This window comes from Dipodomys spectabilis, unplaced genomic scaffold (genome assembly GCF_019054845.1).
Source record: "Dipodomys spectabilis isolate Male_0828 unplaced genomic scaffold, ASM1905484v1 ptg000034l, whole genome shotgun sequence".
Taxonomy (NCBI): Eukaryota; Metazoa; Chordata; class Mammalia; order Rodentia; family Heteromyidae; genus Dipodomys; species Dipodomys spectabilis.
The window spans coordinates 4,127,972-4,145,058 of record NW_024870711.1 but is presented as its reverse complement, the minus strand read 5'-3'; the positions used below and the strand labels follow the sequence as shown (position 1 = coordinate 4,145,058).

The 17,087-nt window shown below is 45.4% G+C and overlaps 1 protein-coding gene and 3 gene segments (V, D, J or C); 1 reads left to right on the top strand and 3 right to left on the bottom strand.

Moving 5' to 3' along the window:
• The window catches only part of LOC122105767 (cationic trypsin-3), a 229,544-nt gene that overhangs the window by 62,544 nt on the left and 149,913 nt on the right, over positions 1–17,087 (top strand). The window lies entirely within an intron of this gene.
• On the bottom strand, positions 1,552–12,317 carry LOC122105827. The segment is given in 3 exon segments: positions 1,552–1,889; positions 1,993–2,075; positions 12,296–12,317. Coding segments are annotated over 2 exon segments (408 nt in total).
• LOC122105775 lies at positions 4,006–9,951 on the bottom strand. The segment is given in 3 exon segments: positions 4,006–4,494; positions 4,587–4,689; positions 9,829–9,951. Coding segments are annotated over 2 exon segments (462 nt in total).
• Positions 13,883–14,490, bottom strand: LOC122105826. The segment is given in 2 exon segments: positions 13,883–14,274; positions 14,368–14,490. Coding segments are annotated over 2 exon segments (474 nt in total).

Genomic DNA, 17,087 nt, shown 5'->3' with positions numbered 1-17,087 from the left:
AGCTTCCCTCTGCCATGTAACTACCCATCCCTTTGAGCCTTTCTCTTTCTCCAGGTTCTCATGGGCTGTCTTTCAGTTATCTAGTGATAAGAATTCTCTGCCAAATTTATTAGAGGAGGTGAGCAATGCTACAGAAAGAAAACAGCTCAGGCTGGGTGCCGGTGGCTCACGCCTCTAATCCTAGCTACTCAGGAGGCTGAGAACTGAGAATCACGGTTCAAAGCCAGCCCGGGCAGGAAAGACTGTGAGACTCCTATCTCCAATAGACTTCTATCTCCAATAAATCACTAGAAAAACGGAAGTGGCGCTGTAGCTCAAGTGGTAGAACGTTCGCCTTGAGCTGAAGAGCTGAGGGACAGGGCCCAAGCCCAGAGTTCAAGCCCCATGACCGACAAAAAAAAAAAGAAAAAAAAAAAAGAAAACAGCTCAGAAATGTTGTTATAGTTTAGAGGTGCAGTGTTGTATCAGCACTCAAGAATGTGGTCCTGTGTGCAGGCAGTGATCAGAAGCAGGACTTTGGGGTCCCATCACTGGGGCTCCAGTTTCCTTCATGGATCATTGGACTGATGGTTTCTGATCTGAATGAACTAGTGAGGGTTGGAGAAACATGAGAAGATGACAATTGGGAACCTAGTTGGAGGAAGTTGCTCCCTTAGACATGTCCTGAATTATGTGCATACCTTGTGTTTATTCTCTCTCTTTCTATCTCTGTCACTCCCTCTCTCTCTCTCTCTCTCTTCTCTACATGTATTTTTTTATTGGTCATGAGGCTTGAACTCTGGGCCTGGGCACTATCCCCCAGCTCTTCAGCTTAAGGCTAAAACTCTACCACTTGAGCCACAGCACCACTTCCATCTACAAGTATTTTTGTAATATTTCTTCCCTTCTTTTCCTTCCTTGCATCCTTCCTTCCATCTTGGCTTGCTTGCTTGCTTCCTCCATTCTTTCTTTTCTTCCTTCCTTCCTTCCTTCCTTCCTCCCTTCCTTCTTTCTTCCTTCCTTCCTTCCTTCCTATGTTCTTCCTATCTCCTTCCTCTTTGCTCCCTCCATCTCTGCTGCCAGGCTGCTATGGAGCAATCAACTCTGCTATGCTATGTTCTCCCCACCATGATGCCCAACTTGTCTAGTGGAAACAACACAGCCAAGTGAACACTGTCTAAAATGCCTAAGATTGTGAGTCAAATAAATAAACTTTTTCTCCTTAGGTTTATTCCAACGTTATGTCCAAGGGATAGGAAACTAATACAATAAAACAGATTCTAAAGTTCACAGATAACTCTGTTGTATATCTTCCATCTATAAAATCCTACTCTGCCAAGATCATCTTCCTGCCACTGTTGAAGATCAATTTGATTCAATGTTAATTCATTGCCCACTGTCATCCAGAACAAGTAATTGCACCACCAGGTTGCACGTGTGTTTAAGCAAGAACATCTGTACCCTGTGGCCCCCAAGCTCTGATCTGATAGGGGCTGAGAAGGAACGAGTTGGCACGCACTGCTGTTGAGACTGGAGACTTCAAAGGGGCGAGCAGATGCCCTCCGTCTCCCTTCACACTTTCTGAGCAGAGAGGAGGCAGCCCCGCAGCACTGTGGAGATACTGCTGGCACACCAGTACACAGCTGTGTGGGAGGGGGTGGCTGAGTCCACAGTGAGGGAGAAGTCCTCCGTGCGTGGTCTGGACACGCTGTACCCGTCGGGGATGTCTCCTTTTACAGTGCTTCTCTCTCCATTTGAGTAATGGAGGAGCCTCAGCCCATGCCCAGGATCTTGTCGATACCAGTACATGTAGTCATGGTTGTCATTCTGGTGACAGCTCAAATTCACCCGTCTTCCTGTCTCTGTGAGTTTGTGTCTTGGACGTTGGGTGATGGCAGCCTCCATGTGTCCTGTAACAGAGAATGACCCAAGTCTGAAGGGGTCTGTCAAGGAGAAGCCGGGGATGCCCTGGGGTGGGAGGCAGTGAGGGGCCCACCTGAAGCCATCCCTCACCTGCCCACAGGAGACAGAAGGCCATGTGCAGCAGCTGGGCGCCCATCTCAGGAGCGGGGCAGAGTCCCATGTCTCCCAGCCTCCTTTGGAGGAAAAAGAAGGTTGCTTCACAGTGACTCAGTGGCATCACCTCCCCACCAATGCCTGGGCTGCTGCTAACCTGCCACGCCCCTTCCCTCCAGAAACAACTCCTTTCTGTTATGTGCATGCACAGGGTTATGGCATTTATACCAGTAATGGTAGTGCATATACACGATTTAACAGTTCATAGTGAGTGCCAGTTTTAATTTCTTATTAACTGGAACTATCTATTTTAGTGTTTTCATAATCTGGACATCTGTTCCTCTGGTCATCTTTAAATTCCCTTAAGACAAAAGTCCCTTTCATTCCATGGTTCCAATTGTTCCTAAAGTTCTGGCAGACTCAGCAGAGCCGCACAGCTGCCCTCTGACTTTCTAAGGCATTTCAGCTCTCAGTACCTATAAGTAGCTTTTTTCAGTATTTTCTATTTACCCTATTGGTAAATAAATACCTGTCATTCTGAGAAGATATCCCAGCCTTCAAAAGCCACCAGACATCCAGGTATTAGCGTGTGAAGGTCAGGGTGCAGGATCAAGTTTCACAGTGATTCTGGTGACAGCAGCCCTCTGGGCTCAGGTCTCCAGGTGTCCTCATGAGATGAATTCTCCCTGGTTTCAGTCCACCATGGACTCTGGATCACTCAAGTCCCCCTGTCATGCTTTCTGTCCAAGGATGAGAAAGCTGCTCACTAATACCAAGGAGATTTTGACCAGCAAAGATAGATGACTGCTGTGTCCAGAATCACACCGACATTCTCTGTCTTCATTCACAGATTCTCATTCACCAAAAGAATAATACCGATGGATCCTAATCTTCTGAATCATGAAAATGTATCCCTACGCTGTAGCATTCATTGCCTGTTATCATTTTCCAGGTAGGCCATGACTCACTGTGAGCTCTCCATCCTGCGGTCACACAAGGGGACTGAATCTTGATGACATTGCTGCCCTCTTGGTCTAGTGAGGAGGAATACAGAATCGGACTAGACACAGCAGGTGGACAGAATCCAATGAGAGCCTAGTGCTCTGGCCTTGGAAGACCCAGCTGGTCCTAGAGCCCAAGAGACACCAACAAAAGGAACCTGTGGAGCATGGTTGGGCCAAGCCATGGAAAGAAAGATTGCTTTTTTTCACATATGTACATATACATAGAAGTATATTTAATTATTGTCTTTATGTAAATATAAAAAGGATTTTCCATTTAACAAGACAGGTATGGGGAAATGCTATAGTGATCAAGGTCACCCCTTGAAACATTTTCACCTGTGCTGCCCAACCACATCCTTACTCTTTTTAATTTTGTAGGATACATATTGGATTCTCGCTGAGACTTGCGTTTTTCTTGAGGGGTCGGGTTAAAGGTACAGGGACTATCAAAGTTCCCAGGATCAATTTTAAAATAAGGTGTAATCTACCTATTATGATAGGCTTTGAAAGAATAATTTCTTTAGGTATAAGTATCAGCTATAAATAATCTAATTCTCATTTATTTTGAAATTCATTACAGAATTAAAATTTTAGTTTGCTGAAAACATGTATCTCTTCCTCAACTTATCATAGGGCCCATTCTCTGGGTAAAAGCTCTCTGTCCTGAAAGTTGATGGCAGGCACTATCTCATAGCAACCACAATCCATAATGGGACTTACCGTTGCTGCTCAGCTGATCTTGCAGTGGACAGACACTGCTGTGCTATCAGCTATTGTACAGGCCAGAAAACACTATAGAGCCTCAGGAGCACTTCAGGTTAGAGGTGTGAATGTACACTTCTATCCCAGCACTGATCCTTTTAAATATTAAATGTTACGAAATTCCATGAGCTACAGCTTTCCATCTATGAACTGATACCTTAACATCTCCCGCATATAAAGAGGATACTCTAATGACTTTGCTTGCATTATAATATTTAATGTGCATTAGGGCACAGAGCAGAGACGGTCCAGGGAGTTAGGAAATACAGAGCTCATAAACTGTCTGAGCTGGGCAGAACAGAGAAGGGTTATCACAGCTGGAGAGGGCTCCTGGGGTTTACTAAGGCTGGGCCTCAGTCCCCCCCGCCTTCCCTCAGTGCCATCTTCAGCTGGGGCAGGAAGGTTTGGGTAGAGAAAGCCAGTCCCTGTGCAGGGCTGTGCAAGCTGCTGGCACACAGATACAGCGCGGAGTCCCTCAGCTCCAAGGCGCTCATGTTCAGCTCAGAGTGATAGTCACTGAACTGCCGAGCTGAGAAGCGGCCAGGGATGCTTCCTTTATCTCTCTCTGACTCTCGAAAATAGGAAATGAGGAACTGGAGGCTCTGGTCCTCGGCCTGCTGGTACCAGTACACAGCATCATGTCCAGAGTCAGGAGAGCACTGCAGAGTGGCCTTTCCTCCCTTGGCTTTGATCAGGTGTCTGGGGGACTGGAGGACCCCAGCATGCACCACACCTAGGCGGGAAGAGACAGCAATGAAGCCCTAGCCCGGGAGGGCATAGGATGCTCCAGCAACCAGGCTCTGCCCCACAGTGCCCCTGACTCACCTGCTCCCAGGAGACACAGGACAACACCACAGAGGAGCCTGGGGCCTGGGGCAGAGTCCAGGGGAGCAGCCCCAGGCATCATCTCCCTACTGAGGGCACAGGTCTGAGAAAGAGAGAGAGGGGTGAGGGAAGACAGAGACACAGAGAAACAGAGAGAGACTAGAGGATTCTCAGCTCCTGGGCCAGCACTCCCTCTGTTTATCTAAACACATCCCAGCCTGGGACAAGAAGCCAAGGCTGAACCCACACTCTCCCAGTCAGGCAGCAGCTTGCTCAGTGGGTCCACACTGCCCCCTGGTGATCAGCTCTGCTCATTACTGGAATGGCACTCTACTGCCCGAACCAGGAGCTGTCCCCAGGGTCCTCCAGACCCCAGGACAACTCCAGAGGACTGGAGGATTGTCTCTTGCAATCTCAGCTCTTGTCTGTAAACATGAGGGAGGTGTGAAACAACCCTTCTTGTCCAAAATGAGAAGAAAAGTCCTTCCTTCCTTCATATACTGAGGTAAGCATGGAGAAACCCAAGAGTCATTACATGCTAGGTGTCATCAGTGTGTTGTGACCTGGGCAAGTCATTGTCTTTGACCCCTGGTGATGCCCACAAGGGAAGCACCGTGGATTCCCTCAGTCAACAAGGCTTCTCCATGGCTGCCGCAGCAAATGGCGCAGTCATATGAAGAGGAAGCTGCCTGTTTGTGTATCTTCCATTTTTAAGATCCTATCAACTATTTTGCTAATTTTTAGGTTAAATCATGTCTGCTTTCTAACTGATTCCAAGAAATTATTTGAATTATGAATATACTTCCCAAATACATTTTCATAAAACAGACATAAAAGACTTAGTAAATATAAAATGTGTTTTATATATAATAAAATGTATAATTTAATTCTAAAGTGATATGATTTATTCTGAAACATTGATATTAATGTCTTGAATTGGGCTATTAGTATTAGCGTGCTACTTTTTCCTGTCTCTTTACTTTTCTATCCTGTTTCTTTATACTTGCAAATTGAATGTCTTCTAGGGGACATCTTGATTTGTTGCAGTTATTTGTTCTTGTTTTGATTATTTTTTGGGCTGCTGGGGATTGAACCCCAAACCTCACACATTCACACAAATGAATGGTCTAGTGGTCTTCTACTTAGATGCAACGGCCATGCCTTTTAATAAGAACATTGACCCTGCTCAGATGTGATTGGACTGTTTAATCTGGTGTCTGCATTTTGGTATGCTTTTTCCTTCCATGTCTTTCTTGTTCCTTTCTTAGTTTGGTCAATCCAACCTGTGGGGTAGGGACACCATTTTCATAATTCCATTGTCTTTTGTGGATTTAACAACTATAACTTGGGACGTTGTGGTGAGAGTGGTAATTCAAAACTTTTACAAGGAAATATAGGAAAGCAAGGAGATTTGGAAATCATATTGTCTTAAACAGGTATCAAATATAGATTACCACCTAAAAAGGGTGAAATGGAGAGATTTGTTCTTAAGAACTTTTGCTTTTCAAAATATTGAACAGGAAATAGTTATTTATAACATCCATAAATTTGTGCAACTACAATAGGTTAATCAAAAATTATTTTAATTATTCAAGAGAGGACATACATTAGATTATCTTGCTGTAGTATGTACATATATGCAATTAATCAACCAACAGTAAAAATAGACAAGGAAAACTGAAACAATTTTAAATCTAACAGAGAACAAACTGAAAGTCTACTATTCCTTTGTTGTGAGTGTAAATTGACACAGGTAGTTCAGAAGCGTCAAAGGAAGGTACAGTGTAGATGATACTGCTGTTTGGATCTTTGAACTTCCTTTTAACACGTCATGAGAGATATAATTTATAAAATTGAGCAAAATGAGAATGACATTAAACAATGACTTTCAAAAAATTCATAAAGTATCATATGGACATACTTTTAGGTATATTACAAATAGTGACAATCGCTTGTGGATAATTGATTTTGATGATAATTCTTACTTACAATCCTATATTTTTTGGGGGGTGTCCAGTCGTGGGGCCTGAACTCTGGGACTGGGCGCTGTCCCTCAGCTCTTCAGCTCAAGGCTAGCACTCTACCAATTGAGCCACAGTGCCACTCGGCTTTTTTCTTTTTGCTTATGTGGTGCTGAGGAATCGAACCCAGGGCCTCAGGCATGCAAGGCAAGCGCTCTACCACTGAGCCACCGTCCCAGCCCACAATCCTACATTTTTGTAAAGGACTGATAGTTACAAATTGTCTTAGTGTTACTTTGTTCTGGCTGGCCAACTCTTCGATTTGTATATGAGTGTAAGTGACACTCAGCCCGGAAGTTTATTGTCAATATGTTAAATTATATAAACTTCCAGTAGAATACTTACTCCTCACAGTCTTTGAGATTAAGCTTTCAAGTCCAATCCCGGATGTTGAATCTTAGCTATAAATGTAATGTCAGAAAGCTTAGCCCTGGCTTTTCCCATCCTGAATTCCTTGTTGTAATTCAGTGGATCTTTCCTGCCCTCCTGCTGTCAGATCTCCTTTCTGGTTCCAAATCCTTCATTCCCTTCCATGAGGAGCAGGCCAGGCAACTGCTGAGTTTGGGTCTCTGGGAAGTGGGAGGAGGCTGAGCCCTTATGGTTTGTGCTCAGGAAGGAGGGGGCTGAGGCACACTGTGTCTGGCAGCTGGCACATAGGTACAGGGCCGAGTCTCCCTGCTCTGCAGGCTGCATCTTCAAAGTCGAGAAGGAGCCATTGGGCCTCTGTGCAGAGAACCGCTCAACAGGCATCTCAGGTTTTTCTGCAGCAACTTCATACTGGAAGTGAGTCAGGTATTCTAGGCCTTGACCCGGGGTCTGTCTATACCAATAAAGTCGCTGGTGTCCAGAAATGGGGTCACATCTGAGTAGCACAGTGTGTCCCCTCTTTGTGACTCTGTGTCGGGGAGACTGGGAGACCCCAGATTCGGTATGACCTTGGAATACAGAAGGACATTCTTTTTCAAATCATTACACACAAGCGCGTATACACACACACACACACACACACACACACACTCCCAACAGGACTGCTTGCTTAGTGGTATTTGATGACTTACCAGTGCCAAGGAGGCAGAGGACCACCCAGCAGAGGAGCCTGGTGCTCATGGTAGAAGGAAAGGAGGTAGAGGAAGAAGAGGAGGAGGAGGAGAAGGAGGAGGAGGAAGAAGAGGAGAAGGAGGAGGAGGAGGAGGAGGAGGAGGAGGAGGAGGAGGAAGTCACCCTATCACTGTCTTTTGTAAGTAGCCATGGGAGAGGAGGGCAGCCCTTGTCCCACTGGGAGGTGCTACAGTGACATCACTGAGCCCTGGAGTAACTTGATATTAATGAAGTCAAAGATGCCAGCAGCCCTGAGATGCACCTTCTATCAGGAGCCAGGAAGAAGGAACAAACATTACTGTGAGTTAAGATCAGAATCAGTAAGAGAGAAAATGGCGAGGCTTAGAACGCAGAAATCATGGCTCCTCAGAAGTCGATTTCTACACAGCTGATTCAGAGCGAGGTCTGCCTGGTGGAGCCCCTCCGCATCCCACACTGCTGCTGCCCAGGGCTCACACGGGGTCTCTGGATCCTCTCCTCACTCCTCATCCACACCTGCATATTTCACCAGTGTTTCGCACTGGAAACCCTAAGGCTGGCTGCCATCCACCTTCAGAGACCTATGACTTCTCCCCCATTCGTGCACTGGCCCTAAGAGAAGGAGGAAGAAAAGGCAATTGCCCACAGCCTTCAGAGGTGAAAATAATAAGGCAAACTCTTCCCTAAATATCTTATTTTTATGTATAAAGACACTAAAGAAGATCTAGAAATTATACCATGAGGGACTCAGTAACTATGAGAAATGACATAGGAGGTTGGGAACGGAACCAAGTAATAATCCTGCTAAAGACATTGTTAATGATCATGTTGATCCATCCCATGACTGGTTTTTTGTCAGACAAGTTTATTAGATAAGGATCAGTTATTGACAAGACATATCTTGCCTGCAGGTAGGCTAGATGAAGAGGGAAGAGATGCCCGGATGAGCTGGGGAAAGAGAGAACACCTTCAGAACATTCCCAGTCAATGACTTTTCAATAATGCACTGTTCCCTCTCCACCATCTGACTCAAGCTTAAAACAGTGCAGAACTGGGAGGGTCCCAATGAAAAAACTTAAGAGTGCTCTAGTAAAAGCAGTATTTGGTTTGAATCAAGACTTCGATTTAAGGTGTGCATTTATCTGCAGTTGTGAAGTTGCTGGCAAAAATACATAAATGACTATCATCATCATCATCATTAGCAAAACAACATCATTATTATTAAGGTATTTCCATATGAACAGAGGGTGAAAAATCTATAAAATAATGCAGGAAATAAAGGAAAATCCACATGGAAAGAAAGATAGGAAGCTAGACCAAGAAGCTAACGCCAAGGATGCCAGCAAGGCTCACATTCAGTCACTCAGGAGACACAGGGAAACAGCAAAATACCTAGTTAACTTGGTAGGAGCATACCAACCCCCTCTATGGTACTGAGTTGGCTGTGTGTGTTTTGGAAGTGCATGGTTTATGAACAAGGTACATCTGGGCTCTGGGACACCCAGGTCTCTCCTGAAGGACTGTCACTTTGGGGTTCTTGATTGCTTCCAGTCCCTCAGATATCCTTTTCACACCTTTGCAGCACTCATGTCTCAAGAAGCAATGCCTGCCCTCTCCTGACATGAGTGAACCCTGCATCTGAAGACGGGCCTCCTCCTCCATCCTCAGATGGTGAGGAAAGCGCAGGCCCTGTGCAGGGCAGCTCTGAGCTGCACAGAGGCAGAGAAGCACAGAGCTTTGTGCACGGCAGGAAATGGTCCCTGCCTTGCTGTGTCTAAGCTACTGGCACAGAGATGCACCGCTGAGTCCTCCAGCTGTGCAGGCTGAATCTTCAGGGTGGAGTCTGCACCTTCAGGCCTCTGTGCAGAAAACCGATCTTTGGGCAACTGGGCGTCCTCACTCATAGCCTTGTTTTGAAAAGGAAGCAGCCTCTCTGGGCCCTGTCCCGGGGTCTGCCTGTACCAGAAGAGGACATTGTGATCAGAAACTAGATCACACCAAAGAGACACAGCTTGGCTTTTCTCGGTGACCTTGTATGTGGGAGACTGAGTGACCCCAGCTTCTGTGAGTGCTGTGGATGAAAGATAAAGAATCGGGGTGGAAACAGTGGAGATGACCTTGGGGGAGATGTGACAAGAACTCACCCATCCAAAGGAGACACAGGGACACGCAGGCTGGCAGGCTGGTGCCCATGGTGAGGCAGTGCAGGAGGTGCTCCCAGCTCTCTGTCCTGGGGAATGCAGCAGAGGAGGAGCTTCTGTGTCCCCACCCAGCAGCCCCCACCGTGATGCTATGTGACATCTCCATGGAGGCCTCTGTCTTCCTGTCCAATAGCTGCAAGCCCACAGAGCTCTTGATGCTGTGCACAGTCATAGCCTGGGGAAAGGCACGAACTGTTCCAACACTTTAGGAGTTGAGGCTCCCTCCACATTTCCAGATCTCCTGGATGTTTCCTCTTGCCTCTACCAAAGCAACTGAAAATCAAGCTATGAGCTAGTGAGCTTCCTTCTGCCATGTAACTACCCATCCCTTTGAGCCTTTCTCTTTCTCCAGGTTCTCATGGGCTGTCTTTTAGTTATCTAGTGATAAGAATTCTCTGCCAAATTTATTAGAGTAGGTGAGCAATGCTACAGAACGAAAACAGCTCGGAAATGTTGTTATAGTTTAGAGGTACAGTGTTGCATCAGCACTCAGGAATGTGGTCCTGTGTGCAGGCAGTGATCAGGAGCAGGATTTTGGGGTCCCATCACTGGGGCTCCAGTTTCCTTCATGGATCATTGGACTGATGGTTTCTGGTCTGAATGAACTAGTGAGGGATGGAGAAAAATAAGAAGATGACAATTGGGAACCTAGTTGGAGGAAGTTGCTCACTTGGACATATCCCAAATCATGTGCATACTAGTGCTGTCTCTCTCAGTCTCTGTCTCTCTCTCCCTCTCTCTGTCTTCTGTACATGTATTTGTCTAGTACTCCTTCCTTTCCATTTCCTTCCTTGTGCCTGTCCTTTCTTTCTTCCTTCCTTTCCTCTTCCTTCCTTCCATCCTTCGTTTGTTCCTTCCTTCCATTCTTTTTTCCTCTTTTCTTTCCTTCATTTCTTGCTTGCTATCTATGTTCTTTCTGTCCCTCCTTTTTGCTCCCTCCATCTCTGCTGCCAGGCTGCTCTGGAGCAATCAACTCTGCTATGTTATGTTCTCCCCACCATGATGCCCAACTTGTCTAGTGGAAACAACACAGCCCAGTGAACACTGACTAAAATGCTAAAGATTGTGTAGCAAATAAATTAGCATTTTCTCGTTTGGCTTACTATCATAGTCATGAGAAACTCACTAACACAAAAAAAACAAATCCTAAAGGCTAGTGATAACTCTGTTGTATCTCTTCCATTCAGAAATCCCAGTTTGCCACCAACATCTTCCTGACACTGTTAAAGATCAATTTGATTCAATGATAATTCAATGACTACTGTCATCCAGAACAAGTAATCGCACCACCAGGGTGCACACATGTTTAAGCAAGGACATCTGTAACCTGTGGCCCCCAAGCTCTGGTCTGATAGGGGCTGAGAAGGAACGAGTTGGCACACACTGCTGTTCAGACTGGAGACTTCAAAGGGGCGTGCAGATGCCCTCTGTCTCCCCTCACACTTTCTGTGCAGAGAGGAGGCAGCTGCACAGCACTGTGGAGACACTGCTGGCACACACAGCTGTGTGGGAGGAGGTGGCTGAGTCCACAGTGAGGGAGAAGTCCTCCGTGCGTGGTCTGGACACGCTGTACCCGTTGGGGATGTCTCCTTTTGCAGTGCTTCTTTCTGCATTTTAATAATGGAGTAGCCTCAGCCCATGTCCAGGGTCTTGTCGATACCAGTACATGGAGGCATGGTTGTCAGTCTGGTGACAGCTCAAATTCACCTGTCTTCCTGTCTCTGTGAGCTTGTGTCTTGGACGTTGGGTGATGGCAGCCTCCATGTGTCCTGTAATAGAGAATGACCCAAGTCTGAAGGGGCCTGTCAAGGAGAAGCCAGGGATGCCCTGGAGTGGGAGGCAGTGAGGGGCCCACCTGTAGCCATCCCTCACCTACCCACAGGAGACAGAAGGCCACGTGCAGGAGCTGGGTGCCCATCTCAGGAGCAGGGCAGAGTCCCAGGTCTCCCAGGCTCCTTTGGAGGAAAAAGAAGGTTGCTTCTCAGTCACTCAGTGGCATCACCTCCCCACCAATGCCTGGGCTGCTGCTAACCTGCCACGCCCCTTCCCTGCAGAAACAACTCCTTTCTGTTATGTGCATGCACAGGGTTATGGCATTTATACGACTAATGGTAGTGTATATACACGATTTAACGGTTCACAGTGAGTGCCAGTTTTAATTTCTTATTAACTGGAATTATCTATTTTAGTTTTTTCATTATCTTAGGAAGGACATCTGTTCCTCTGGTCATCTTTAAATTCCCTTAAGATAAAAGTCCCTTTCATTCCACTGTTCCAATTGTTCCTAAGGTTCTGGCAGACTCAGCAGAGCCGCACAGCTGCCCTGTGACTTTCTAAGGCATCTCAGCTCTCAGTACCTATAAGTAGCTTTTTTCAGTATTTTCTATTTACCCTATTGGTAAATAATTACCTGTCAGTCTGAGAAGATATCCTAGCCTTCAAAAGCCACCAGACATCCAGGTATTAGCGTGTGAATGTAAGGGTACAGCATCTAGCTTCACAGTGATTCTGATGACAGCAGCCCTCTGGGCTCAGGTCTCCAGGTGTCCTCATGAGATGAATTCTCCATGGTTTCAGTCCACCATGGACCCAGGATCACTCATGTCTCCTTGCCCAGCTTTCTGTCCAAGGATAAGAAAGCTGATTACTAATAGGAAGGAGATTTTGACCAGCAAAGATAGATGACTGCTGTGTCCAGAATCACACCGACATTCTCTGTCTTCATTCACAGATTCCCATTCACCAAAAGAATAATATGGATGGAGCCTAAACTTCTGTATCATGAAAATGTATCCCTACCCTGTAGCATTCATTACCTGTTATCATTTTCCAGGTAGGCCATGACCCACTGTGAGCTCTCCATCCTGCAACCACACAAGGGAACTGATTCTTGATGACATTGCTGCCCTCTTGGTCTAGTGAGGAGGAATACAGAATCGGACAAGACACAGCAGGTGGACAGAATTCAATGAGAGCCTAGTGCTCTGTCCTTGGAAGACCCAGCTGGTCCTAGAGCCCAAGAGACACCAACAAAAGGAGCCTGTGAAGCATGGTTGGGCCAAGCCATGGAAAGAAACATTTCTTTTTTGAACATATGTACATATACATATAAATATGTTTAATTATAGTCTTTATGTAAATACAAAAAGGATTTTTAATTTAACAAGACAGTTATGAGGAAACGCTATAGTGATCAAGGTCACCCCTTGAAACATTTTCACCTGTCCTGCCCCTACTCCACATCCTGCCCTTATTCTTTTCAATTTTGTGGGATACATATCGGATTCTAGCTGAGTCTTGCGTTTTTCTTGAGGGGTCGGGTTAAAAGTACAGGGACTATCAAAGTTCCCAGGATCAATTTTAAAATAAGGTATAATCTACCAATTATGATAGATTTTGAAAGAATAATTTCTTTGGGTATAAGTATCAGCTATAAATATCTATTTCTCATTTATTTTGAAATTCATTACAGAATTAAAATTTTAATTCGCTGAAAACGTGTATCTCTTCTTCAACTTATCATAGGGCCCATTCTCTGGATAAATGCTCTCTGTCCTGAAAGTTGACTGGCAGGAGCTATCTCATAGCAACCACAATCCATAATGGGACTTAACCGTTGCTGCTCAGCTGATCTTGCAGTGGACAGACACTGCTGTGCTATCTGCTATTGCACAGACCAGAAAACACTTTAGAGCCTCAGGAGCACTTCAGGTTAGGGGTGGTGAATGCACACTTCTATCCCAGCACTGATCCTTTTAAATATTAAACGTTACAAAATTCTCTGAGCTACAGCTTTCCATCTATGAACTGATACCTTAACATTTCCCGAATATAAAGAGGATACACTAATGTCTGTGTTTGCATTATAATATCCAATGTGCATTAAAGTGCAGAGCAGAGACAGTCCAGAGTGTTAGGAAATACAGGGCTCAGAAGCTGTCTGAGCTGGGCAGGACAGAGAAGGTTTACCACAGCTGGAGAAGGCTCCTGGGGTTTGCTAAGGCTGGGCCTCAGCCCCCCACCCCTCCCTCAGTGACATCCTCAGCTGGGGCAGGAAGGTTTGGGTAGAGAAAGCCAGTCCCTGTGCAGGGCTGTGCAAGTTGCTGGCACACAGATACAGCGCGGAGTCCCTCAGCTCCAAGGCGCTCATGTTCAGCTCAGAGTGATAGTCACTGAACTGCCGAGCTGAGAAGCGGCCAGGGATGCTTCCTTTCTCTCTCTCTGACTCTCGATAATACGAAATCAGGAACTGGAGGCTCTGGTCCTCGGCCTGCTGGTACCAGTACACAGTATCATGTCCAGAGTCAGGAGAGCACTGCAGAGTGGCCTTTCCTCCCTTGGCTTTGATCAGGTGTTTGGGGGACTGGAGGACCCCAGCATGCACCACACCTGGGCAGGGAGAGACAGCAATGAAGCCCTAGCCCGGGAGGGCATAGGATGCTCCAGCAACCAGGCTCTGCCCCACTAGTGCCCCTGACTCACCTGCTCCCAGGAGACACAGGACAACACCACAGAGGAGCCTGGGGCCTGGGGCAGAGTCCAGGGGAGCAGCCCCAGGCATCATCTCCCTACTGAGGGCACAGGTCTGAGAAAGAGAGAGAGTGGTGTGGGGAGACAGAGACACAGAGAAATAGAGAGAGAGGGGGGGGGGAGGATTCTCCCCTCTGGGCCAGCACTCCCTCTGTTTATCTAAACACTTCCCTGCCTGGGACAAGAAGCCAAGGCTGAACCCACACTCTCCCAGTCAGGCAGCAGCTGGCTCAGTGGGCCCACACTGCCCCCTGGTGATCAGCTCTGCTCATTACTGGAATGGCACTCCACTGCCTGAGCCAGGAGCTGTCCCCAGGGTCCCCCACACCCTAGGACAGCCCCAGAGGACTGGAGGATTGTCTCTTGCAATCTCAGCTCTTGTCTGTAAACATGAGTGATGTGTGAAACAATCCTTCTCGTCTAAAATGAGAAGAAAAGTCCTTCCTTCCTTCATATACTGAGGTAAGCATGGAGAATCCCAAGAGTGATTACATGCCAGGTGTCATCAGTGTGTTGTGACCTGGGCAAGTCATTGTCTTTGAGCCCTGGTGATGCCCACAAGGGAAGCACCGTGGATTCCCTCAGTCAACAAGGCTTCTCCATGGCTGCCGCAGCAAGTGCAGCAGTCATATGAAGAGGAAGCTGCCTGCTTGTGTATCTTCCATTTTAAGATCCTATCAACACTTTTGCTAATTTTTAGGTTGAATTATGTCTTCTTTCTAACTGATTCCTAGAAATTATTTAAGTTGTGAATATACTTCCCAAATACATTTACATAAAACAGACATAATAGACATAGTACATATAATATGTGTCATAAATAATAAAATGTATTATTTAATTCTAAAGTGATATGATTTATTCTGAAACATTGATATTAATGTCTTGATTTCGGCTATTAGTATTAGCACGCTACTTTTTCCTGTCTCTTTACTTATTTATCCAGTTTCTTTCTTTTTTGGGGGGGGTCCAGTTGTGGGACCTGAACTCTGGGCCTGGGTGCTGTCCCTCAGTTCTTCAGCTCAAGGCTACCGCTCTACCACTTGAGCCACAGCGCTACTTCTGGCTTTTTTCATTTACCTTATGTGGTGCTGAGGAATCAAACCCAGGGCCTCAGGCATGCAAGGCAAGCGCTCTACCACTGAGCCACCTTCCCAGCCCCCTCTATCCTGTTTCTTTATACTTGCAAGATAGAATTTCTTCTAGGAGACATCTTGATTTGTTGCAGTTATTTGTGCTTGTTTTGATTATTTTTTGGGCTGCTGGGGATTGAACTCCAAACCTCATATATTCACACAAATGAATGGTCTAGTGGTCTTCTACTTAGATGCAACATCCATGCCTTTTAATAAGAACATTAACACTGCTCACATGTGATTCGACTGTTTATCTGGTGTCTGCATTTTGGTATGCTTTTTCCTTCCATGTCTTTCTTGTTCCTTTCTTAGTTTGGTCAATCTACCCTGTGGGGTAGGGGTATCACTTTCATAATTCCATTGTCTTTTGTGGATTTAACAACTATAACTTGGGATGTTGTAGTGAGAGTGGTAATTCAAAACTTTTACAAGGAAATATAGGAAAGCAAGGTCATTTGGAAGTTGTATTGTCTTAAACCAGTATCAAATATGGATTACCACCTAAAAAAGGGTAAAATGGAGAGATTTGTTCTTAAGAACTTTTGCTTTTCAAAATATTCAACAGGAAATAGTTATTAATAACATCCACAAATTTGTGCACCTACAACAGGTTAATCAAAAATTATTTTAAATTACTCAGGGGAGGACATGTATTAGATTACCATACCATAGCATGTACATATATGCAATTAATCAACAAACAGTAAAAATAGACAAGTAACACTGAAACAACTGAAAATATAACAGAGAACAAACTGAAAGTCTGCTATTCCTCTGATGTGAGTGTAAATTGACACACATAGTTTAGAAGCCTCAAAGGAAGTTACAGTGTAGATGATACTGCTGTTTGGATCTTTGAACTTCCTTTTAACACTTCATGTGAGATATATTTTATAAAATTGAGCAAAAAGAGGACATTAAGCAATGACTTTCAAAAAATTCATAAAGTATCATTTGGACATAGTTTTAGGTGTATTACAAATAGTGAGAATTGCTTGTGGATAATTGATTTTGATAGTAATTCTTGCTTAAAATCCTACATATTTTTTTTGGGGGGGTCGGTTGTGGGGCCTGAACTCTGGGCCTGGGCACTGTCCCTCAGCTTTCAGCTCAAGGCTAACGCTCTACCACTTGAGCCCCAGCACCACTTCCGGCTTTTTTCTTTTTGCTTACGTGGTGCTGAGGAATCGAACCCAGGGCCTCATGCATGCAAGGCAAGCGCTCTACCACTGAGCCTCCCTCCCAGCCTACAATCGTAAATTTTTGTAAAGGACTGATAGCTACAAATAGTGTTAGTGTTACTTTGTTCTGGCTGGCCAACTCTTCGATTTGTATATGAGTGTTAGTGACACTCAGCCCAGAAGTTTATTGTCAATATGTTAAATTATATAAACTTCCAGTAGAACACTTACTTCTCACGGTCTTTGAGATTAAGCTTTCAAGTCCAATCCCAAATGTTGAATCTTGACTATAATTGTAATGTCAGAAAGCTTAGCCCCAAATTTTTCCCATCCTGAATTCCTTGTTGTAGTAATT